Genomic DNA, 23210 nt, shown 5'->3' with positions numbered 1-23210 from the left:
AGTAGGCTGGTAGTCTCTCCCCTATTTCAAGGCCTTCAGTATCCCCAGAGCCCTCAGGTAGGCCCTAGTGCCTGACTGTCCTGCAGGGCTATGTGGAAGAAATCCCACCAGGACAGGGATTCTCTTCATTCAGTTGGGCCCCAGAACCCAACACAGTGAAAGCTCACTGAATGGAAGATGAATTCATGCCTAGTCTGGCTTCTGCCAAGCTCCCTTGCTGTCCTGCCTTCATATGTGCTCTGCGTGAATGTGTTTATCCAACTCCCAGAGGGCTTCCAGTGCACTCACAGCTGTGAGGAAGCTCAACATTCAGAGGAACATCAGGCTTTACAGGCTGTTCCCTGAGGAAGGTCATGGAGTCATTGTGTTTCCCACCTAGAACTTGGACAACACCAAGATCTCAAAAACAAGTGAGTGAAAGAAGTCAAATGCAAATAGCAGACGCTGTGTCACTCCATTGACAATAAACTCAAGAGAACGGGCCTCCCTTGTAGGGCAAGGGGTTTAGCACAGCACTATGAAGTTATCTGCAGCCACTGCAGCATGGTCCCTGGCCAGGGAGATGCCCCACATGGCGCAACAGACCTCTCCTGCCTCGCCCGCTGCCCCCTCAGCAGCATGTTTTAGTCAGTCTGCCTGTTCTGCTGAGTCTGTTTCTGGTGAATCCTCTCTTAGCCCTGTAACTCTGGACTGTAACCCAGTTCTTGTATACATAAATAAATAAATAAATCTTTTTTTTAAACTCTAAAAAAGTAAGGTAAAGAGAAGGCAAAATTGATCTGTGAATTTTAGAAATCAGAAGAGCAGTTACTTCTGGGGAACGAGACTCACTAAAAATGGGTACAAGGCCACTTTCTGGGATTACAGACACATTCTGAGTCATATCTGAGCTCATGGATATGTACACTTGTTGAGATGTATTGAGCTACAGAGTTAAATATGTGTGTTAGTTACTGAATATAAACAGTACCTCAGTAAACATACCTCTATGTCAGCTAGAAAGTAGCATGAATATGAATTTAACAATGACAAAAAAAAATCCCTGTGTGTGGATTAAATAGCACATCTGACATAACCAAGGATTTAGCTCTGACAGCCACTTCTGCCTTTGCCAGGTGAGGATCCAGACCCTGGTTGGGGGGGAGATGAGGGGATAACACCTGTGGTTGGCAGATCAGCTGTTGTTTGGGGTGTTGAGCCTACTCACCTCCCTTCCCTTCTCCCTCCCTCAGCCCTTCCCTTCAGCATTCTCTCCTGCCCTCCCCTTCTTACCTTTCAAAGAACTAGAAGATAAATCTGAAGAGATTACCTGCATTGCATCATGAAAACACCAAGAATAGAAAATATGGAGGAGAGGTTAAAGGATATGGAGGACAGAGCAAAGAACTCTAGCATACTTCTAATCAGAGTTCCCAAAGGAGAGTTCTCCATTGTCACAAATGGAGAAAGAGGAATATTTGAAGAGACAATTGACTGAGACTATCCCAAAACTGATAAGAGATAGAAATTCAGAGCTATAGAAACTACAGTACGCTGTGCAGATGAAATAAAAAAGGAGTTCATGCCTAGGTTCTTTAGGACTATGAAGCACCAATATCTTAAAAGCCAAGAGAAAAAACAAATCACCTGTAAAAGAATGACAATTAGATGGAGCATATTTCATCACAACCAGTATGTATTGGTTATATTATGTGACATACCTACACTATCCCATGTACAAAGAACTCAAGGATGAACAAGACAGGTCCAACCCTTACCCCAGGGGAGCCTATAGTAAATCAGGGATAACAAAGAGGAGGGAGCAGGGTGCCCTGAGGGAGGCATTTATAGCTGGCCTGGTTGGAGGGCAGGAAAAGTGGCAAGAAAGAAAAAACACAGGTAGAACTGTGAGTATGAAGAGTTTTCTATCAAAGTTGGAACAGCTCATGTATTAGCCAGGTTGGGGCTCTAGCTGCTATGCCCATCCATCCTTCCTGGGGACAGAGGGTGCGTCCTGAGACTGATGGCATCCTCCCTGGGACTGTGATCCAAGGGAGAGAGTAGGCTCCTCTTTAGGGCCTTCTTCAAGGTTCCACACGGTTTTTGTAGCCACAGAGCAAAACAGCATTGAGCCCTGGGCCAGCAGAGGCTTCATGGGTAAAACAGGATTCTGGCCAGGCAGCACCAGTGATGGGGAGCGTGCCCTCAGGCATGGGTTGGCTGCCCTAGGTCAACAGTGACAAATCAGGAGGAGGCTGAGGAATCTTTCAGAAGCTCTGTAAACCCACCTCCTCCACAGCCACCCCGGGGAGAGCCCCAAAGACTCTTTTCAGGGCTTCACTTGGAGTTGAAAATTAGAGCTGGAAAAGGACAGCTGCTTATCAACACCTCGCTGGCCTGACTACCCCCAGGCCTTCCACCGGGAGTGCTAGAAGCTCCCCCCAGCCAGGGGCAAAGACTGTGTCCCCTGAGTCTCACATTCCCAGTGCCAGGCAGGATGTCGCTATCAGGTGCTTATTCACGTAAGGGGTGGGGCTCGGGTTGAGAGGTTGAAGGGTTTGGTGAGGAAGGGGGTGGCGGACAGCACACAGAAGAGAAGTCTGGAGAGGGCTGGAAAGTTCTTTGGAGAAGGCAGATGAGCAAAGAATAGAGAAAGGGGGCTTCCCGCTCTGGCCCAGCAGAGTGAGACGCCTTCCTCAGCCTCACCTCGGCCCACCAGCCCCGGGCCAGTGGCCAGGTCCCGCCCTCCGCGCCTCGGCCCGCCCTTCCCGGGATTTAGCCCCGGCAGCCCAGGGCGGCTACGCAGCAGCCGCTTCCGCCTTCGCCAGGTGAGGGTCCAGACCCGGGACAGAGGTGGGGCCCGGGGGTGCTGGAGGAGCAGCTGTTGCTTGGGGTGCGTCCGGGGGTGCTAAGCCTGCTTGCCTCCCTTCCCTTCTCTCCCTCGGCCCTTCCCTTCTGCGTTCTCTCCTGACCTTCCCCTTCTCACCTTGCAAGCGGTCAGGAAATCCTCCGTCCCGGGCTTTCTCTTTCCCCGCCCCTGCTCCCGCCCCACTCCTAGCCCACCTGCAGATTGCCCCTGGGTTCAGCCTAGGGTCCTCTGCCCCTTCCTGGTCTGAGTGGGAGAAAGGGGTCTAGGTGTGTGAGAAAGAGTGTGCAGGTGAGCAGTTCCCAGACCACCTGGAGCTTTAGTTAGTTAATAAAGATTGGTGGAGTTCCCTTGAAGCCAAGTTTGACTGCCTGACTCAGGTGTGTGGGCAGAGTGCGGTACCTGAGCTGAGCTTAGGTGGGTGTGAACAGGAATGTACACCTGGCAGCTTAGGTGACTCTATCTATGGGCAGTACCTGAGCTTAGTGTGGCCTGAACTTAACTGCTAGTCACAATGGTCAATTTGATTTCGAAAGTTGCTACCTTGGGCGTAAAGACCCTGGGATCTCTGGGGCCTTTGTAACTCAGGTTTATGGACACTGTACTTCACATCGTTTGTGTGGACCTTGGCATCTCAGCTGTGTGCGGCAGTCTGTGTGGAAGGTAGTGAACTGCCTTGGCTCAAGTACACACACCGGAGAGGGTGTGTGCAGACTGCCTGGGCACTTCATGACAGCATACTGAAATGCCTCCGATTTGAGAAGACATGTATCTAAGAAACTCAGGCATTGTTACAGCATATCTGTAGCTGTGTGTGTGTGTGAGAGGGGCCATGTATTTGGGTGTGGGAACAGTACACCTTTGCGTGCATCTGTATGTTTGCAGGTATCGTGCATGTGGTGGATGGAAATGTCTCGTGTATGGGGAGGTGGGTTCTGATGTGTCCCTCCGACACACAGTTGACCCCTGAGCAACATGGATTTGAACAGAATCCACATTTTTTTCTATCATTAGTTCAGCATTTATGGATTCAAACATCTTGGCTGTCACTTGGTTGAACCAGCAGATGTAGAAACACAGATTATCATACAGAGGGCTCTGATGCAGATGGCCCAACACTTGGTACTCATGGAGTCCTGAAGCCAATTTCCCTTTGATACCAAGAGACAACAGTAGTTAATTTTCTGAGGTGCCAGAAGTCATACTTGAATTTTCCTGGCTCTGATGTGTCTAGTGACATAACTGGCGTGTGTCTCAGATGCCTACCCTGGGCTTGTGTCTGTTGGGGAATGTCATCCTTAGGGGTTTCTTCTGCAGACATGCTTCCTGAGGCGGGCTCACCATGGCTGCTGAGGATGCTCCGAGACCTTCAGCTGGCCCAGTTTTACCGACCCATCCTCGAGGAGCTGAATGTTACTCGGCCAGAACATTTCGACTTTGTAAGGCCTGAGGACCTGGATGGCATTGGCATGGGCCGGCCTGGTGAGGGATCTCCTTTCCCAGCCTCTCGTCTCCACCCCAGCCCAGCCTTCTTCTTGCCTTTAGATCACTCTGCATCCTGCTCCCTCTCATCCCCATCCCCCACCCCCACCCCATACTACCCCAGTCCTCTGATTCTGGTCTCCCCCAGCACAGCGCAGACTGGCTGAGGCGCTGAAGAGACACCGTTCAGGGCTCAAGTCTAAGAACTGGGTCTACAAGGTATGTGTTTGGGGCAGGGGTGAAGGACTTCGAGGACCAGCTTAGAAGCAGGAATGGGGTGGGCTGTGGAGGGCTCCTCACACTTGAATTCCCACCCATTACAGATCCTTGGGGGTTTTGCCCATGAGCAGAAGGAGAACACTCCAATCTCAGACAGCCCCGTGACCCTCCCTGAGCCTGAGGGGGGACTCAAGTGTCTGATCCCAGATGGTGCTGTGTGTAGAGGGGAGCTGCTAGGTTCCGGCTGCTTTGGTGTAGTGCACCGAGGACTGTGGACACTGCCTAGTGGCCAGAGCGTAAGTGTCCAAGGACGCCCCCCCCAACACCACCCCTTCTGTGTGCCCTCTCTGCTCTGGTCCCCACATAGCTGTTCTCTAGGGTGCCTGACAGAGTTTCCCTGACCTCCAGGTCCCTGTGGCTGTCAAGTCCCTTCGGGTGGGCCCAGAAGGCCCTGTAGGCACAGAGCTGGGGGACTTTCTTCGAGAGGTGTCAGTCATGATGAACTTGGAGCACCCACACGTGCTGCGTCTGCATGGCCTTGTACTAGGCCAGCCCCTGCAGATGGTGAGCAGACCCTGAGGCTGGCTCCCAGCCCACCTCGGGCACGGAGGACAGGAACTGGTGGGCAGCCAGAGGGTGGGTGCGGAGTCCTGTGGGGCCCGTCGCTGCTCACGTGTGCGGTGCTGTGCTCTCTGCAGGTGATGGAGCTGGCACCACTGGGGTCCCTGCACGCCCGCCTGACGGCCCCTGCACCCCCACTGCCCGTGGCCCTGCTTTGCCTCTTCCTGCGGCAACTGGCTGGAGCCATGGCATATCTGGGGTCCCGTGGGCTGGTGCATCGAGACCTCGCTACGCGCAACCTGCTGCTGGCTTCACAGCGCACAATCAAGGTGGCAGACTTCGGCCTGGTTCGACCACTGCGCGGCTCCCAGGGCCGCTACGTCATGGGTGGGCCCCGCCCCATCCCCTTTGCTTGGTGAGGGGTGGGGTTGGCAGGTGGGCTGTGGGGGTAGGAGTGGGGTCCAGAGGGCCTTAGAGGTGCGGAGGGGGCGGGGCTGGGATTGGAGGAGTGTTCAGGTAAAGAATAGCTTGTAAATGAAGACCTGGCTTGGAAAGGACCACGTGGCTGTGCTGGCAGGCACCGGGCACTCTCGCAAGCTCTTCACCTCCACTTCCACAGGTGCGCACCAGAGAGCCTGCGCCATGGGGCCTTCTCTTCTGCCTCGGATGTATGGATGTTTGGGGTGACGCTGTGGGAGATGTTCTCTGGGGGTGAGGAGCCCTGGGCAGGGGTCCCACCCTACCTCATCCTGCATCGGCTGGAAAAGGACCGAGCTCGCCTCCCTAGGCCTTCCCTCTGCTCCAGAGCCCTTTATGGTCTCGCCTGGCGCTGCTGGGCTCCCCACCCTGCTGATCGTCCTAGCTTTTCCTGCCTGGAGGAGCTGCTCCAAGAGGTAGGAACCGGTTTCCTCATACACATTCAGTCTTTCTCCCTGTCCCACCCCCTGCACACCCCCCTGCCTTCTCTCTCCCATGGTTCCATACACAAGACAAACCAACTTCTGGCCTGGCATAGAGGATCCAGCTTTAAACAAAACAGATCAGTCCTTCCTTAACTGAAGGGCAGGAGAGCCCTGGGAAGGCACCTTGGGATTACACAGATACAGGTAGAAGGGTGGGGACTGGGCTGGGTCCAAGAAGGAGGAGCAAAGAGCAGTAGATTGCAGTGGGTGTTTGACAGGCAGAAGACAAGTCAGTGTGGGAGGGGAAAATACACTAACCAAGGTGGCAGTACACACGGGCTGCTCTGTGGAGAGATTTGTAAGGCATGATGAATAACCAGAGCTGACATGGAGAACACCTGATCTGCGAAACATACCGTGTTGCTCTTTTCCACATATCCTTATCCACTCACTTAAGCCTGACAGTTGAGGTCATTATCTCCATTGCACAGACGGGGCACTGGCAGTTTAAGTGACTTATCAGAAGTCAGACAGTAAGTGGAGAAGTTGGGATTTGAACCAATTTGACTTCAGAGTTCTTTACTAAAGCACTACCCAGACTGTTGAGGTTCTTTAGTCTTTACCTGGGAGCCGTGGAAGGGCTGTGAGCAGGGGAGTTACAAGCAGCCTGCTCTGCATGTTATATTGCTTTGGCTTGGTGCAAGAATGGATCCAAGGGCTGCTGCTAGCATGGGAAAGCTAGGTAAGCCGCAGTGGCTGTGAAGCAGAAGTGGGATGAAGAGACCTGGATGAGGGTGAGGCAGTGGGGCTGGGGAGAAATGGAAGGGTGCTTGATGGGCCCAGGCATGCAGTAAATGCAGTTTATAGAACGACTCTCCCCTTGGTCCCCCTAGGCAGAGACAGAGCCCCCCCTTTGTTGCTCCCTGACCCCTGGGCTGGGTCCAGCTTGGCATGGAATCCAGGTCTGCCTCCCCTACAACTGGGGGACAGGGACATTCCCACTCTGGGCACAGGGCTGAGGACACCTGGTATGGTTTGGCTGGTGGGTGCCTAAAGTGGAGTCTCCTTTTTTCCCTGCTCCCACCAACATTACCCTTCTGACTCAGGCCGCAAATCTAGCCACCTTTCCTCCTGTCTCTACAGGCCTGGCCTCCTGAGGGACGTTGTGTGAGGGATGTTACAGAGCCAGGAGCCCTGAGGATGGAGCCTGGTGACCCCATCACCATCATTGAGGGCAGGTGAGAGCCACATACCATTTTACGAACCTTCCTGAGCCTGGACTGCTCTCCTGTCTCTAGATTCTTGAACCATGATCATCTTCCTTATCTCTTCTCCTTGCTGGACCACCACTAACCCTTAAGGTCCTTTTGTATTAGTGAGAAAAAGGCTTTCCTTCCTGCAAGTAGAACCAGCTTGTGAGCTGAATGTGGGCCAGAGCCGGACCCCATCCCCCCACATTTGCTCCCACACCATTCACCAGCACCTCTTCCCACAGTCCTGACTCCACAACCTGGAAGGGGCAGAATGGTCGCACATTCAAAGTGGGCAACTTCCCAGCCTCAGCAGTAACTCTGGCAGATGCAGGGAGTTCACCAGCCACCCGCCCTAACCACAGAAGTGCTCCTGCCCAGGGAGAACGACATCCGGGAAGCATAGATGGGTGAGGACCTGCAAGAATAGGGGACAGGGCTGGGTTGGGGGAACCAACCAAGTCCAGCAACTTCTCTGGATGAAAAGCTTGAGGGAGGGAGTGGGAGAATCTGGTGAGGTAGCTGGATTGCCTCCCAGCTGAAGCTTCACACTGGGTGTGTCTGCCTGGGAACTAACATACTGGGTGTGTCTGTCTGAGGGATTCTTTGGGAAGGGCCATGGATATGTGGGGTGGGGGGACGTGGTGCTATGGAGAATGAACTGGATCACTCTCCACCAGGGACAGAGTGAAGGCAAAGCTCCGGGATACACCTCCAGCACGGGGTCAGAGAAGAAACATACCCCTGCAGAGGATGAGAGGTGAATAGGGGCCGGGGGGTTGGGGACAGGGCCTGAGGAGATCAAGAGCACAACCCTCCAAGTCTGTCCCCTGCTCCGAATCCATGCTTTGGCAGATAGGATGTCCCACAGTTCCATTCTCTACAGTCTGCCTGTTGACATCCTAGCAAAACTTTTTTATGATCTGTCTTGGCTATTGAGCAGCATCTCTCATGCTCTCAGTTCTCTGGGCCCTCAGCTGCCTGGTCCTAGGTGTTCATTCTATACCCCTGTATTAGTGTCCTCCAACACAAGGACCACCCTGAGGATAGCACCGATAGAACAGGAAGGCAGGGCTACCATGAGCTCCCTCTCAAGTTTTTTCTTTCTCAATCATGCAGGCATTTCTAAGAGCTTGGAGTCTGTTCTGTCCCTGGGACCCCGTCCCACAGGGGGTGGTTCGAGCCCCCCTGAACTTCGACATGCCAGAGCTGTGCCCCAGGGACCTCCAGGCCTGCCATCCCGTCCTCCCTTTGCCTCCAGCTCTTCTTGTCAGACCAGCCAGCCCTCCAGGGAACGATCTCCCTGGCCCAAAAGAGAGCCCGCCCACAATCAGCACACAGGAACACCTAGAACCAATAAAGTCACCGCTCCTTCTGGAGGCCTTTTGTCTGACCCTGAGTTACAAAGGAGGATTATAGAGGTAAGGTCTCTCTGAAGTGGCCTGGGGGTCAAAGGGGGCTACTGGCTGAGGTAGGGGCCTAAACAAGACTTTGTCCCTGCAGATGGAGCGGAGTGTGCATGGAGTCACACACCAGGAGTGCCAAGAAGCACTAAGAGCCACTGGGGGGGATGTGGTTTCTGCCATCCGGAACCTCAAGGTAAAGCCAGACACCTTTCTCTCAAGTTCCTTCCTCCTCCACCCCTGTGCTCTGGCAGTCAGCTGCCCTCCCTCCTGCCTCTGCAGGTGGACCAGCTCTTTCACCTGAGTAGCAGGTCCAGAGCTGACTGCCGGCGCATCTTGGAGCATTACCAGTGGGACCTCTCAGCTGCCAGTCGCTACGTTCTGGCCCGGCCCTGAGCTCTGCACCTTGAGCATGGACCAGTATGGAAAGCCTGTCCCCTCAAGGCCTGGCCACATGGGACCAAGCAGAACCAGGGCAAGGTCCTGACGAGGAGACCTTCTTACCTGGGGAAACCTTACTACAGACAGGTCCAGGAGTTCAGGAGTAGGCACTGATGCCCTTCCCCCTTGGCCTCTGAGGGCTCAAGCTCCCTTGGGTGGATCATAGAAGGATCTAGTCCACTTTACCCACCACATTCCCAAACAGGAGGACTCATACAGGAAGCTTCTGCTCACTACAGAGAATGATCAAGTGGCCAAAATAAATCATGGGTACAGCCTTCCTGAACAGCCTTCCTGAGCTGCCCCACTGTACTCTGGGAGCAAGCCATCTGGAATGAGGGAAGCAGCCCTTCTGACAGAGCGCATGGCCCAAATGCCTTGACTTGGTGTGGGCCACTGTGGGTGACTGAAAGTTGCCTTTTTGGACTCAAGGACACATGGTCTTAGTAGGATGAATGACGAAATGGGCCAAGTCCCACTCAGTTCAGCTGTAATATTTCCCTTTGTTCCTTTACCACATCAGCTCTTTTTTCCTACCCTCCCCTATTACATACATCTTCCAATGTCCAAAAAATTATAAAGTTTATATGAATATATCATACAAAGATGCAGCCTCCTTCCTGGGGCAAGGGAAGGAAGTAGTGGTTAAGTAAGGCACAGGAAGCTGCGCAAGCACCAGCTGTAGGAAGGGCTCAAAGGGGGAGGGGAGGTTGGCACTGGGAACTGATTGGGCTCTACAGCTGTTGGGCAAGTGGGGATTCCCTTAGAGTGCCATGGTCTCAGGCTGAACTAGTTGGCTAAGCTGATGTTAAGGAAGGGTGGCCATGTGCCATCTTTGGTGAGGCTACCTTTCCCCACTACAGCCCTGTCATAAAACCACAGAGCCCTAAATTCCAAAGGTGTTCTTTGGAGCAGAGGCCCTGGAAGGGGGTGGGATGAAGGGAACTGGGAAAGTCTGAAAGCCAATATGCTTGGGTGCTGAGGACTCCCAGAGACAGTGGTAGGAAGCAGCAGGGGAAGGCTTTCATACATACCCTCTGTGGGGCTACAGGTGAAGCAGGCCAGGGGAGTAAGACAGGGATGGGGCATATAGCCCCCAGGCCTCAGGCATCCCTGTCTGTCCCCTGCAGTGTACATAGAGGAGAGGGGCTGCCTCTGAGGGGTCAGGCCAGGGCAGGCAACCATCTTGAATTCTGGTTGAGGCGATGGGCTCCTCCCTGGAGGTGGTCTCTAACTGCTGATGGCAGAAGGCCTAACACCTCCTTGGTTCTCGAAGAACATGTAGTCCTGTGGGGAGGGTATTGTTAACAGGAGACCTGACTGGGCAGTCTGGAACTGCAACCCCCACAAAGTCTATACCTAACACTCCCCTAGCTCCAGGAGGCCAGGAAGGAGAGGTAGGGACAGCCGACTCACAATGAGAAATGTGGCTCCCAGCAGCACAGCCTTCACCCTCACATCCAGATCTAGTGGGAACTGCAGGCCAAAGTCATCTGCATCTGTGATGGCTTCTCGGAGCAGCCCTCCCCACTGCTTGCTGATGCGGCCCACACTGCGGGATTCATCTGGAGTCTTCACCTGTTGGGAGGGAGGAAGAAAGGAAGAACTTAACTGGGGGGAACATGGCTACTTTTACCTCCTTCCAATTTCCCACAGTCACCAGGTATGAACTGCAGGCTCTACACTCGGTGAACCCTCCCTATAGCCTTGGGTTCCATGTGACATCTGGAGAAACTGAGGCATCCTCAGTCTATATGAGTATAGAGCAGAAATCAGGATTCAGACTCAGGGCTACTGTTCTTGAAAAAGTCATACCCGGTAACCGAACATCCGTGGTGGGAGAACTGGAACTACAGCATTGTCTAATTTCCTTAGTGCATGGTCGCTTGCTAGGTTGGTTTTAGTTACCAAAGTCCCTATTATTGCATCGGGCCAGTTTGTGCCCTATAAAGACCAGGTTGACCCAAAGGACAACAGACATTGCCAAAATACTGTTTGCAGACTACAGTCCGACCAGATTCCTAGAAGCCTGCGTGTGCCCAAAGAGGGGACTTTCTTCCAATATGCAAAGTAGGAAGGGTCCTGTCCAGCACTGCATATATAAGCCTCACCTAGAGGGAACCCAAGCCCATCTGTTGGGGAGAGGGGACAGATAGTAAATGGCCTCTAATTACTGTGGTCTCCGCTGGCCTCTCTTTGGGCCCAGCATCAACAGGCCTTGGTGATGTGGTTGGTAATTCATAGTGATTTCCTCTCCTACGCTAATTTTCCAGTGGTTAGAGTGATTTTCTTTGCTATCCTTCCCATTCCCTTCCCCTGCTGTCCAACAGCTCTCCAGCACTTCCTATAGACCAGTCCTAGGTTAGATAAAGTCTCTCCCAACCAGCCATGAAGTCCCAAGAGTGCAGCCCCAAACACAGACCATTTACAGTTATATAAATGGGAGCCGGGCCCTATGAGAACCCCACAGTCTGCATATTCCCATCCAGATCCCATCAGAGAACCTCCTCCCAGGCACAAAGGTGACTCAGTTTTTAAAAGTAACCATGGGTAGGGCAATTCATCAGTAGCCTGGGAAGGTCTACTGGATTACACCTGTTTCTGCCTTATCTGCACAGATAATTATCCCTTAAAAAATTCAAGGGTCTGTGAAGTGTTTGTCTTCTAGAAACAAAGGTGAGTCCCAGGTCTCACCCTGAAACTCTCACCTCTTAGGTTGTCCAGGTTCCAGGTTGGTGACAGGAGGCACTGTGACAAGGATTTCACCTAGATTTCTGGTTGGAGAGGCCATTTGGTCTCTAAATTGGCAGAGCAAGCCACATGATGTTATTTTAGTGCTTGCTCTAGGGCCTGGGCTCCCAAACTCTTGCATGGCAGCCACCTGGGCCCAGGCCACAAGAAACTCAATAATCGTCTTTCACCCTAAATCCTAACCTTAGATGTTTTGCCCCCTCAATGCAAGACTGCAGGTAACAACCAGAATTGGTGCTTAAGAGGAAACCCTCTGTGCCCTGCTTTTATAAGACCACTGGCCATCCTATTTCTGAATAGAGGAAAACTGAAAATGTGGTGGGAGTCACAGAGGATTAGAATTGATGCGCTCAGGGTCTTGATCTTAGTGTTGACCATCCTGCCTCATGAAACATCTTGATTTATGAAGGTCCCAGGAATCCTCTGCTACTCCTGATACCTCAAAGTTGGTGTCTGTGCCACAGCCACAGGTCCAGCAGGGCCCTACCACTCGCAGGACAGTCTGGCGATCTGCATCCTGGATGGAGAACTTGGGGAGGAAGGGATGCCAGGTCTGCAGCACATGGCCAATGGTGGTGCCGGGGGGAGCCTGTACTTCCATCTGGAATAAGAAGCAGACAGGGTCACCGCCCAAACAGAGGACCCTGGCCCAAGCGCTCCCCAGTCCAGCTCTATCACTTATTTCCCTTTGGAACACCTTCTGTTCCCTTCACTAGCCAATCTGCCACCCCCTCACTAGCTCTCGCATGCCATCTGCCCACTCCCACTGGAGCCTTGCCCTAGGTCCCACCCCCACTGCATCAGTCCCTCTACCCCAGTCTCTCCTTGACTCAGTCCATCCCTACTCACCTCCTGAAGGCCACATGGGCAGCAGCTACAGCCACAGTGAAGGGGGCGGAGCAGGCGCAGGACCTCTCGGTCCCCGGGGTCCACCAGACGGACACGAAGTGGTCGGTTGGCACCACAGCACAGACGGGCACAGCAGTTGCTTTCCTCAGCTGCCTGAGCCAGAGGCTGTCCAGTCCCTGAGCGCAGTTCATACCGGTTACAGGTCTCCCAACCCAGGAATGCTGCCAAAGGGTGACACATAGATGCTCAGATACATATCCACACCTGCCTGGGAATCCACTATCCATGTCCCCTTCATCCTGCCCAACCTACTTTCAACTGGCTCAATTTTCTGATGAACCAAGATCTGATCAATCTGAAATGAGAGTAGAGATAGGGGCCGTTTCAGTTGGCCAACTTGAACTCCATGGTCCCCTTCCTTTCACTCTTCCCTCCTCTCCCACTCACCTGCACCAGAAACTCGAGGCCAGAAGGCACCCCAGGCAGTGGCAAGAACGGGGCAGCAGGCCCTGGAGCTCCGGGGCCGGCTGAGGGAAAGAGAGCAAAGCCTGGTGCAGGGGCAGGCACGTGGGCGGGCAGTGTCGCCTGCCCGGGCCCAGGATGCGGTGATGGCTCCGGATACCCAGCGGTTACAGGGTAGGGAGGTGGGGGTGAAGGGGCGTAGCCTTTGGGGGGTAAGTAGCCTGTGAAGGGACAAGGGTAGATTAGAAAGGCACCCAAAGGCTCGTCCTCTTACCCTCTAGCACACGGATCGGATCAAGAAACTAAGGGGGTAAATGTCAAGGGAAGAGACTGAGAATAATGGGGCGGGGGAGCAGGGCGGCGGCACCCAGGGAGGAAGGGAGGGGCCCCATACAGCCAGTCGGAGCACATTCCCGGAAAATGTGTTCCACACGGGCTCCCAAATCCGTGGCGGGGGTGGGGGTGTGTGGGAGTGGATAACGGAGACCCTTAGCATTGAGCCCACTCACCTGCCATGGGAAAGTGGTTCGGGTTCGCGGGATGTCGGCGTCCAGGAAGCTTAGTTCTAGAAGTGTGGGCAAGCCCGGAGACAGCCAGACACACACAAAGACAGACACAAAGACAGGCAAACGCCGCGAAGCAGCTGCGCCTGGCACCGACCCAGGGTCTCTTGGGTGGCGCCTCTGACTCGGGGAGAAACCGAAAAGTGTCAGCGGACTGGGAGGAGTAACTGGGACCCTGGAGTCCCACAGGGGCCCCAGAACCGCCCCCTCCCTTTGTTTTCCCATTTTCCGCGGAGGCGGCAGTTGGCGGAAGGCTGGACAGTTTACCCGTAGTCAGATCAACGACCCGACCTCGAGAGAGGTCTTCTGACCCCTCTGGGCTCCCCACTCCAGCTCACCTGAAGCCCCTAGAATAGTCTGGTGCCCAGCCCACCGCGGCTCCCAGGATCTAGTGGAGGCGGGCCCAGAACTAGCCCCGCCCCCTTCGACGCGTCAAGGCCCGCCCCTCCCAATCCGGGCGGCGCGCCTGCGCAGAAAGAATACCGGTCCTCCGGCTGGGCCTCGAAAACTGGACCACCAGCTCCTAGGTGTCGCCGACGTCCCGCCCCTTCCGCTCCGAGTCGAGAGCCCAAAGAGGAAGCGTTCCCGGGCCAGGCAGCCGGCTGAGACCTGCCCCTGCGACACCTGCGACGTCCGCAGGCGCCGGGTGCTTAGTGTCCCTGGGTGGGAAGCCGGCGCGCTGGAGGACCCCAGGCTCCTCCTCCGAGGGCGGTTCGGGCCTCGCTGACGCAGAGGAACACCCTTTGCGCTCAGGCTTTGCCTTCTAGGACTGGCTCCTGGCTCCCTTTATCTCCCTGACGCAGCAGTGACCCCCACATACGCCTTGCAATTATGGTGCTTCCCTCATTTCCCCTCCACGGAAGCAGGCCTAAGACAAAGCCACCAATGAGTGTGTGAATGAAGTGAGGCTCAGTGCGGGCCACAAGAGGCAACGTGGTCAGAAGGAAACGCTTCCCTCAGAATCACTTTGTTCGGTCCTGACCTAAAGCCCACAAGTATGAAGTCCTGGGCCTTGAGGGTCTATCGGCTGAATGAGTAGAGAGAGGTTAAGAGAGGGAGGCTGGCCCAAGTGCTCCTGGAAGCTGGAAGCCCACTGAAAGATTTTAAGGCTGAGGGAGATTTAATTTGTGTTAGATTGGACCATTTAAACTGCAATGGGGGGGGGGGGAGGAGCCAGGCTGGAGCCAGTCTGGGGGAAAAGAACTCTGGTAGAGCAGATGAACAAATTTGGCAGATTTTGTAACTATTTAGACAATAATATAGGATTGGGGTGTGAGATGTGGTGGTGAGACCACTGCATGACCCCGGATGCCTGTGATTAGGCAAATCAAGTGTCACCCATCAAGATAGCATGGTGAGAAGCAGATTTGTGAACTCCTTTACTACTATGCATGTTTCCTGGAGTTGGTCAGTCCTGCAGCTTCAGGCCATAGGAGTGATAGTGCTGTGACTTAATCTCTAGGCCACCAGGGAGCCCCTCAAATGATCTTTTTAAAGGGTCTTCACTGCTGGAATCAGTTTCTGTAGGTACAATAACTTATTTCTGAAAATTGGACAAAAGAATGAATTACAGTTAACCAAGGTGCTACCTCTTGAGATTACTTCTTCACTCAACTTCATTTTCTGCTAACTTGCAGGGACACTGCTGAGAACACTGGATACTTGTGCAGTAGTAGCAGGGACTAGTTATCAAATAGGTCTCATTCATCTTGTCTACCCAAGAGCCCAGCCCACTGGCAGGCCAAAAGCAAAGGTTTAGAAGGGTGGTCATTCCAGATGCCTAGCTCTGCTCTAACCTGGATTCCCTAGGCTCCAGATACTGCCGAAGATAAAGGATGGACATACAGCAAGAATACTGAGCTACAGGAAAGAATTCTGGGGACCTAGAAATGGCTCTGCCACTGACACTTGGGATGCTCTGATCTTATTTACTTGTCTTTAAAATGAGGAAATATTACAATCCTCTATTAATAGACCTGAAGTCATGTCTCCTGTCTGGATATAAAATGCTTCAGTGGCTCTCCATTGCCCTCTGAAGAGTTATACCTCTCTCAGCTCCAGGCACTTGACCCTTCACCCTGAACTACTATCCTCATCTTTCAGTATTGACCCTCTAATCTTCAAATCAGCCACCAGGAATTATTTCAGGTCTCAAATGCACTGGGCTTCTCTTGCTCTAGGGTTGCCTCAAAAGCTCTTGCCTCCCTCGTGTCTTCCCTGAACACTATTACGGTGCAACTGCTACAGGAGTCAGGATAGGGTGGGACATAGAAATTCTGGACTTAAAAGTATGCAGATTGTATTTAAAGGTATGGAACTGAACAGGTTACATAGAACTCCTTAGATAAATGGCATGCACTTTTTTGTATGTAGAATTCAGAAAAATTATGTACCTCTAATATATTATGTACTATATATGAAATATATGTATAGATATGTACTTTGAAAAACGTACAAGTTTAAAAGGGTGAAATTAAAATTTTTTTCATTAAGAATGGAAATCATTGTTTCAGCTTACTAAAGAGGTTGGCAAAACAATCGCAGAAGTAGGAAAAAAAGGGAATGCTGTCATAAAGCAATGTGATGTATTTTGAGGACAGTGTGGCCAATTGTGTCAACTGCTATAAGGAGGCCAAGGAAGCTGAGCTTAAAAATCATCAGGTGGGTTTGGCAACCAGGAGACCATAGTGATTCATCACATGGGGAAGAGATGTGATAGAAATTGACCAGAATGGGTTGCATATCTGAGTCTCAATTTATCTCCCGAGCTCGGAAACTTTCTTGAGCTCCCCAACTATCTGCTTGGTGTCTCCTGGGCATTTCAGAAGCAAAAAGGCCAAAACTGACTCCATTTAACCAGATCCATAAAGCTGAGATCTTTCTTGTTCACCCTTTACATCATATCCATCAGCAAGTCCCATCATATCCATCAGCAAGTCCTATCTGCACTGTCTTTAAAATATTTTCAAATTGCACCTTTTTCACCATCTCTTCCACCCTAAGCAAAGCTGCTATCAAAGTTTCACACCTGGTCTTCTTTGGTGGCCTTCTCATGGATAGCCTGTTGTCATTTATGCCTTTTTTTTTTTTTTTTAAAGATTTACTTATGCATACAAGAACTGGGGTACAGGATAGAGGTGCTGGGGATGAGAGGATTCACCAGAGACAGCACAGGGAACAGAACAAGCGGATCCACTGAGATATACACTGCTGAGGGGAGCAGCCAGTGGGCCAGGAGAGGTCTGCTGCACATTGTGGTCCAGCTTGCAGCGGTTGCTGATGGCTTCATAGTGAGGCCCCCTGATTCTCCAGATCTTTTAAATGAGGTAAAAAAGACCCTAGCACTCTCACTTTAAGTGCTTGAATGTCTTACTGTTGCACTGCAAATAAATTCTGAGTGTCTAACCACTGCCTTAAAGGCCTTCACGGGCCATCCTGGACTCCCTGATCACATGTCAGTCATATTGGCTCTACTTTCTCCAGCTCTCCAAATTTTCTCCCACCTCTAGGATTTTGAACTGCTCCTTTTTTGTCTGTTTTACCAGCTATTCATTCTACCTAGATTATATTTTCTCTCTACTTTGTGCATATTTAGCTCTAGCTTCAATGGACCTCCTCTACAAGTCATGTCTGTCTAAAGGGGTATCCTGCTGTCATTCCTCATGTCTCCCTATTCTGTCCCTCAAGCATATAACTCATATATTTGTGTACTTAGCTGTTTTCTTTTTTTATTAAGCTTTTATTTATTTATGCAACAAGAACTGGGGTATAGGCCAGAGATGTGGAGGATGAGCAGATTCACCAGAGATAGAATGGGGTGCAAAACAGGTGAATTTACTGAAATCCACTGCTGAGGGGAGCAGTGGGTGATAGAAGTCTGCTGTACCATGTGGGTCAGTTCCCTGGCTGGGATAACACTCATGTAGAGTGGCTGCAGATAGCTTAATAGCACTGAGACTTTAACCCCTGAGCCATCAGGGAGGCCCTGTGTGTTTAGCTGTTTCATGTCCACGAGATAGAAAACTCCACAAAAGAACGGCATCCATCTTATTAATTTCCTTGAAATATATGATACATGATCAACACTATGAGAACTGGTTTAATATATGCTACCCCCTAACTATCCTCCAGTTCTCCACAATCTATGTGTCTTGATACCTTTTTTCCTTTTCTACCTAACTCAGAAACTCAGCTCACACTGAAGACTGCCATGGCCCAATAACTTCTATCCCACCTTTTCTTTTTTTTCCACACAACAGAGCTCCTTTGAGGATCATCTCAAGCACTCTAAAGACTTTTCTGGCCTCCAATACATGATGTTCTGTCCTTGCTTTGTACCCTGAAGTACTCCGTAACTTAATGGCACTCCTGTTCCTGGTGGTGTAGGCACTATCAAGCCATAGCCAGCCACTGCTTCATGAGTCCAATCCCCAGCCACGGAGCTGACCCACATACTCAGCAGCCCACTCCTGTCTCGCCTGCTGCTCCCTTCAGCAGTGTATTTCAGTTGACCTGGCTGTTCTGCTCCCTGCTCTGTCTCTGGTGAATATTCTCACCACCACCCCCATCTCCAGGCTACACCACAGTTCTTGTATGCATAAATAAATTAAATTAAAAAAAAAAAAAAACTCTGACTCCTGGAGTAAGTAAGTAGGATGACAAGGCAAAAACCTGTTAATCTGTAGTAATCTTCAAATTCTAGTGAGCATCAGAACCACGAGATGAGTTTATCAGAATATTGATTCCTAGACCTCCAAGGAGGGCTTCACTGAGAATGAACATTAGGGCCCTCCCTGGTGGTGTAACAAGTTATAGCACAACACTATGAAACTAACTGCAGCTGCAGGAACTCAATCCCGCCCCCCCCCCACCCAGTCAGGGAGCTGACCCATATGGTGTGGCAGACCTCTCTTGTCCCGCCTTTTGCTCCCCTCAGCAGTGTGTTTCAGCAGGTAAGACCATTCTGTTCCCCACTCTGTCTCTGGTAAATCCTCTCATTTAGTTCTTGTATGCATACATAAATTAATCTTTTAAAAAAAAAAGGGCATTATTTTTAGCATACTTTATGACTCTATTGGACACCAGTTTAAGATCCTCATAAAAAGTAACTGAACCCTCAGAATGAAGTTTCACTGATTCAGTCTTAGGGAAGGGAGGAAGTTCAGAGGTTGAAAATCCCTACCCTTCCTCTTTTAAGAGGTTAGATGAATGGACACGCCATGGTTCTTTATTTGCTTTTCTCTTTCAACCCCCTCCCAGCTCCAACATTCAAAAAGTAACCCAGAAATTAAACAGAAGGAAACTCAAAGGGCCAAGGCAAGCCATCCCAAGATTAGCAGGCTTCCTCCCACAGGGGCCAAAGTCTGGGCGCTGGGGTCTCCACTCAGACCGTAGTAGTAAAAGCTGGTGCAAAACAAGGTGGTTCCAGAAGCTAGCAATAATCCAGCCTAAAAGGAGATAGAAGGCGAAATACAGACTAATAAGAAGAGAGCAAACAGTGAGGGAGTGGGTTTTGCTTGACATGGGTTAGGTAAGGGGGAATTTACCCAGAGGGGTTTTCTGCAATGGGGCACACTTAACAGGGCCAGGCTGTGTAAGAAGTGGTATTGGTTGGCCTTGAAAAACAGCTGTAAGACAAAAGAGAAAAGGGTGATTTTTTAAGCAACACAAGAACCTGAATTCCATGGGGACAAAACAGACAAAATTTTACCCTACAACCTCACCTCTAAGTCCCAGTTTGCCCCTCCCTCAGACTTGCAGCCCCTGCTGCTCCGAAGACCTAAGTACGGCCTTTTCCCTACTTCCTTCAAGGAACCCAGAACTTTGGACCCCAATAGACCCAGCAGTCGGGAGTTCCAACGCAGTTACTTCACCTCCTTTTTGTAGGCATCTGGGAACTGGGCGCCTATGGAAAAGAGAGATAAGGGTCACCAATCCTAGTGCTAGCTCCAGCCGACCCCCACTCCCGAGGGAACCCAAGTGGACACTGGCAAGACAGGGCACCCCCAGAAGGTTTCTGATTGGTGGACACTAGCATCGGGCAGTTTGGGGAGCCAATTGGACCGGGTTGAGGGACTTTAAAAGGTTAAGGCTCCGCGGTCAGTATGGTTCACCCGTGGCCCGGCACTTCCCATAGGCTCCGCCCCTGCACCAGACCCCAAGCACAATCCCGGCGAGGTCCCCAGGCCCCTGACCGTGCGCCCCGTAGGTGGCCAACCCTACAGCCCCGGCTCCGGACACGGCGGCTAGGCGGCGGAAAGCAGCCCCAGGCCCAGCCATGGCAGTAGATGGTCACGAGCCAGACGAACACCGCCCAGGCCACCCAAAAGGCCAGCCAATCCCGACCGTCCATGTAAATAAGGTCCACAGATGACCAATCCGGGTCGTGTTCATTTTAGCGTCCAGGCCTTCAGCCGGGAACTTACGCCGTTGTAACACCTCAGATGAGTGGTGAGGACGTCTGGCGGGCGGAGAAACCAGAACCAATTAGGAGGCTAAGAGCGGAGCCGTGGGAGGCGGGGTTGGGAGGGCGGGACCAGAGCATTTGCGTCACGGATTGGCCCACTTTCCAAGTTGATCGCCTCTTTTAACAACCCCCTCCCTCCATCGGCCAGTTTCCAAAGATCCAGATCCCCACGCAAAGTCCCGCCTCTTTCCCCACAGACTCCTCCTTTTCAGCGCTAAACCACACCCACTCCCAGACAGAGGCGGCCCCACCGACACCAAGCTCCGCCCATCGCCATTAAACCCTGCCTTCTGTCCAGATGGCTCCTCCCGCGGGCTCGAAGGGCCCGCCTTTTCCATATGATGCCCCGCCTCCCACAGTTCAACCCTCCGCGCCCCCCGCCCCTCCTCGAGAACCCCGAGGGTGGGGGAGCTGGAGGAGGCGGGCTAGGGCTCTACCCTGCCCCGGCCGGCTCGGTCCATCCTCCTGTCTGTCCACTCCCGCCCCCTTCCACCGTCTCCAAACCCCCCACACTGGAGGGCGGGCGGGCAGACTAGTGAGAGCGAGGGGTGTGCGCCGCTCTCTCGGCAGGGGGCGGGGGAGGCGGCCGCGCGGTGACGCGCGGGGCTGCTGCGGCTGCTCCGCCGGCGGATCATCACTCTCGGGCTGGGATGGACGCGGGGCGGGCGGGCCCTGGCGCGCGGAGCCAGGAGTCCGGGCCTCCCGGCTGCTGAGCGTCCCCTGAAGCTTCCCCTTCCCCTCACTTTCCCTCCTAAGAGCCGTTCCGACCCCCGCCTTGGGGCTCCAGACTCGGCTTCACCCTCCTCAGACTCCCTGGACCTCCCCCTCCCGCCCGCCCTCGGGATCGACTAGATCCCTCCCCCTCCCCGAGGATTCCGGCTGGATCTCTGCCCCTGCACCGCGGATCCTGCGCTCACGGGCTCCGGGCCCCTGGGGATTGCTGTGGACTCCTTCTCCCGCACCCGATCCCATAGGATCTTCCGCCTTCTGGTCCTTCGAAGCTGGTCCACGGAGCCAGTGAATCCCCAATTCAGTCCTGTCCCGTTGCCTCCTCCTCGCTCTGCTGTCCCCACTGCGGGGATCCCTGTTCCCGGGCTCCTCCTGACCCCATCCCCTATCTCTCCTTTCCCCGGGAATCGACTGGATCCCGGCCCCGCCCCCCGGGGCTGGGGCAATCCCCCCTCCCCCGCCGGGTGAGGCGCTGCGGGCGGGGGCTGGGCCTGTGGGGCCGCGGGGGCTCAGAGGCCGCCGCCCCCCTCCTGAAGCCCGTCCGCCCCCTACTCGGAGCCCTGGATGGAGGCACCACGGCCCCAGGGCTGAGCCAGGTAGGAGCTAAGCGAGGCCGAGTGGAGGGGGCAGCGTGGCGGTCCGCTGGGGTCTCCCTTTTCTCTATCTCTCTCCTTGCGCCTGGTTTTCCCCTGCCTGCTCTGTCTGCGTGTCTCCGCCTAGGGATGCTCTCGTCGTGTCTCTGCGTCTCGGTCTCTTTGTCTCTGCCTCTCTCCAGCCCATGAATGATCCTTTGAATGGGCCCACAGACCCCGTGTGTTCCCATCTCCCCCTCCCCCTCCTTCTCCCCTTCCCGGCCAAGCCGTTTCCCCACTGCAGGAAGAGGAGGGGGGGCCTGCGGCCTGAGCCCCTGTCCCTCTACTCTCCCCGGCTGGAGGGGTCTGGCCTGGATAGGAATGGAGAGAGCAAGGCAGAGGGTTAGGGAGAAAGGGGGGGGGGATTGCAAGATGTGGCAGTCAGAGATGGGGAGAACAGGGAAGATAAAATGGGGGAGACAGGAAAAGGGAGAAATAGAAGGTGTTTGATGGAGAAATTTGGAGAAGGGATTTGAAGGCCAGAGAAAGATGAGAAACACCAGGAGGGAGATATAGAAGGAAGATGGAAAAAAGAGTGAGGGGCGAGAGACTGAAGGCAAGAGGCTGAGCAAGCTGGAAGAGGCCTGGAAAGATGCTTAGAGGGAGCGCTGAGGAGAGGAGAGATGGGGGGGGAGGGCTTCAGTGGGAGTGAAGAAGGGAGAGAAGCTGGCAGGGAGGAGACCAGGGGCCCAAACTACCTTAAGGGAGTGGGGGTGATTGAATCAGACCATGTTAGTTGAAGGGGGAGGGGGTGGCGTGGCCTTGGAAGCAGAGCCCAGCCTAGCATGGGCTGAGAAGATCCTGAGGGAGCTACCCCCAAGCCCCTCCAGATGATGGGAGAACAGGAGCTTAAGAGGACCTGAAGAGGGGGAGGGCATGACTGGGTGTGTGTGGTAAGGATTCCTGTGTCCTCATCTCTGGAATAAATTGACACCTGCAGAGAGCCACCCGCGGGCTGGCGCCTGGCTCTGAAAACCCCGCGTCAGCAAACAGCTCTGGTGGCTCCTGGGGGGGGCAGGGGGGGCTTGCTGAAATGACCTGGGTGTGTGCCCCTTTGATCCCACCTCTTTCCTATCCTGCTGTTCTGGGCACCCAGGCATCAAAGCAGCAACTGTGTGTATGGGGTGTGTGTGTTGGGGGGGCTGGGGGAGTGAGAGGGCTAACAAGGGGAAGGGGAGGTGAATAGCTGAAATGGGATGAGAAGAAAGCTGAGGTTTGCCCCCAGGACACAGGTCTAAATGCCCTGCACAGAACAAGAGGTGTCTGTAGTCTGAGGCTGTTCAAGACTGTGGGAGGGGGCAGTCAGTGGACACATCTGATGCCCCTCAAACCTGCCTCAGCAGCCTTTCTCTCCAGCCAGAGGCCTGGTCGCTAGGATTGGGCTCTGATTGGCCAACAGGGGCAAGAGGCGGGCCTTTTAGGATTCTCTGGCCCCCCAATTTCCTACTCCCCTCAACATGTATACTTATTCCTCTGTACTAAGGTTGGGGGAAACTCTGGCATTCTGACTCACACCTCTGCTCTCCACACCATGTCCTAAATGAACCCCATAACCATGCCCGGCTCTCCCCCTCTTCCTCCAGATCCCCCCATTTCCAGGGTTAAAGCTGCAGCCCGTTGCCGAGGTAACATTGCGGGGCAGCATCCTGTCGCCC

General features: G+C 53.3%; 3 protein-coding genes across 6 annotated transcripts; 1 reads left to right on the top strand and 2 right to left on the bottom strand.

Moving 5' to 3' along the window:
* The first annotated feature begins 4143 nt into the window (after positions 1–4143).
* TNK1 (tyrosine kinase, non-receptor, 1) lies at positions 4144–9492 on the top strand. 2 transcript variants are annotated; one of them, XM_004684668.2, is made up of 12 exons: positions 4144–4327; positions 4476–4546; positions 4651–4842; positions 4955–5110; positions 5245–5522; positions 5727–6000; positions 7153–7247; positions 7505–7669; positions 7940–8019; positions 8379–8680; positions 8763–8858; positions 8945–9492. In XM_004684668.2, exons 1-12 carry the CDS (start codon positions 4165–4167, stop codon positions 9056–9058), a joined length of 1986 nt encoding a protein of 661 aa, XP_004684725.1. In that variant the 5' UTR covers positions 4144–4164; the 3' UTR covers positions 9059–9492. The 2 variants fall into 2 exon arrangements, with proteins under 2 accessions (XP_004684725.1, XP_004684726.1); XM_004684669.2 differs by having other exon boundaries at positions 4165–4327; positions 7490–7669.
* An 84-nt stretch (positions 9493–9576) lies between these two features.
* Positions 9577–14398, bottom strand: PLSCR3 (phospholipid scramblase 3). 3 transcript variants are annotated; one of them, XM_012726550.1, is made up of 8 exons: positions 14212–14398; positions 13675–13852; positions 13151–13386; positions 13016–13058; positions 12704–12924; positions 12294–12455; positions 10520–10681; positions 9577–10390 (listed from the first exon to the last, which is right to left on the bottom strand). In XM_012726550.1, the coding sequence occupies exons 2-8, from the start codon at positions 13679–13681 to the stop codon at positions 10334–10336; spliced, it is 888 nt and encodes a 295-aa protein (XP_012582004.1). In that variant the 5' UTR covers positions 13682–13852; positions 14212–14398; the 3' UTR covers positions 9577–10333. The 3 variants fall into 3 exon arrangements, with proteins under 3 accessions (XP_012582004.1, XP_004684724.1, XP_012582003.1); XM_004684667.2 differs by lacking the exon at positions 14212–14398 and adding an exon at positions 14067–14130; XM_012726549.1 differs by lacking the exon at positions 14212–14398 and adding an exon at positions 14067–14130 and having other exon boundaries at positions 13675–13848.
* Positions 14399–18939: 4541 nt separating this feature from the next.
* Positions 18940–20053, bottom strand: TMEM256 (transmembrane protein 256). Its single transcript, XM_004684666.2, has 4 exons — positions 19923–20053; positions 19602–19633; positions 19275–19355; positions 18940–19175 (listed from the first exon to the last, which is right to left on the bottom strand). The coding sequence occupies exons 1-4, from the start codon at positions 20005–20007 to the stop codon at positions 19032–19034; spliced, it is 342 nt and encodes a 113-aa protein (XP_004684723.1). The 5' UTR covers positions 20008–20053; the 3' UTR covers positions 18940–19031.
* Between the last annotated feature and the right edge of the window lie 3157 nt (positions 20054–23210).

The sequence above is a fragment of the Condylura cristata genome, unplaced genomic scaffold, assembly GCF_000260355.1.
Source record: "Condylura cristata isolate star-nosed mole 26May11 unplaced genomic scaffold, ConCri1.0 scaffold00017, whole genome shotgun sequence".
NCBI classification, from domain to species: Eukaryota; Metazoa; Chordata; class Mammalia; order Eulipotyphla; family Talpidae; genus Condylura; species Condylura cristata.
This window is presented reverse-complemented; position numbering and strand designations above follow the sequence as displayed.

Bases quoted from the DNA above. Each gene is read 5' to 3' on its own strand.
- TNK1 (XM_004684669.2), top strand. From the start codon at position 4,165: ATGCTTCCTGAGGCGGGCTCACCATGGCTGCTGAGGATGCTCCGAGAC. The intron at 4,328-4,475 runs GTGAGGGATCTC...GGTCTCCCCCAG, and splicing joins CATTGGCATGGGCCGGCCTG to CACAGCGCAGACTGGCTGAG. The intron at 5,111-5,244 runs GTGAGCAGACCC...TGCTCTCTGCAG, and splicing joins TAGGCCAGCCCCTGCAGATG to GTGATGGAGCTGGCACCACT.
- PLSCR3 (XM_012726550.1), bottom strand. The intron at 13,059-13,150 runs GTGAGTGGGAGA...CTCTCATTTCAG, and splicing joins GCCTCGAGTTTCTGGTGCAG to ATTGATCAGATCTTGGTTCA. The intron at 10,682-12,293 runs GTATCAGGAGTA...CCCTCCCAACAG, and splicing joins GCACAGACACCAACTTTGAG to GTGAAGACTCCAGATGAATC.
- TMEM256 (XM_004684666.2), bottom strand. From the start codon at position 20,007: ATGGCTGGGCCTGGGGCTGCTTTCCGCCGCCTAGCCGCCGTGTCCGGA. The intron at 19,356-19,601 runs GTGAAGTAACTG...TTTGTCTTACAG, and splicing joins CAGATGCCTACAAAAAGGAG to CTGTTTTTCAAGGCCAACCA. The intron at 19,176-19,274 runs GTAAATTCCCCC...ATCTCCTTTTAG, and splicing joins ATTGCAGAAAACCCCTCTGG to GCTGGATTATTGCTAGCTTC.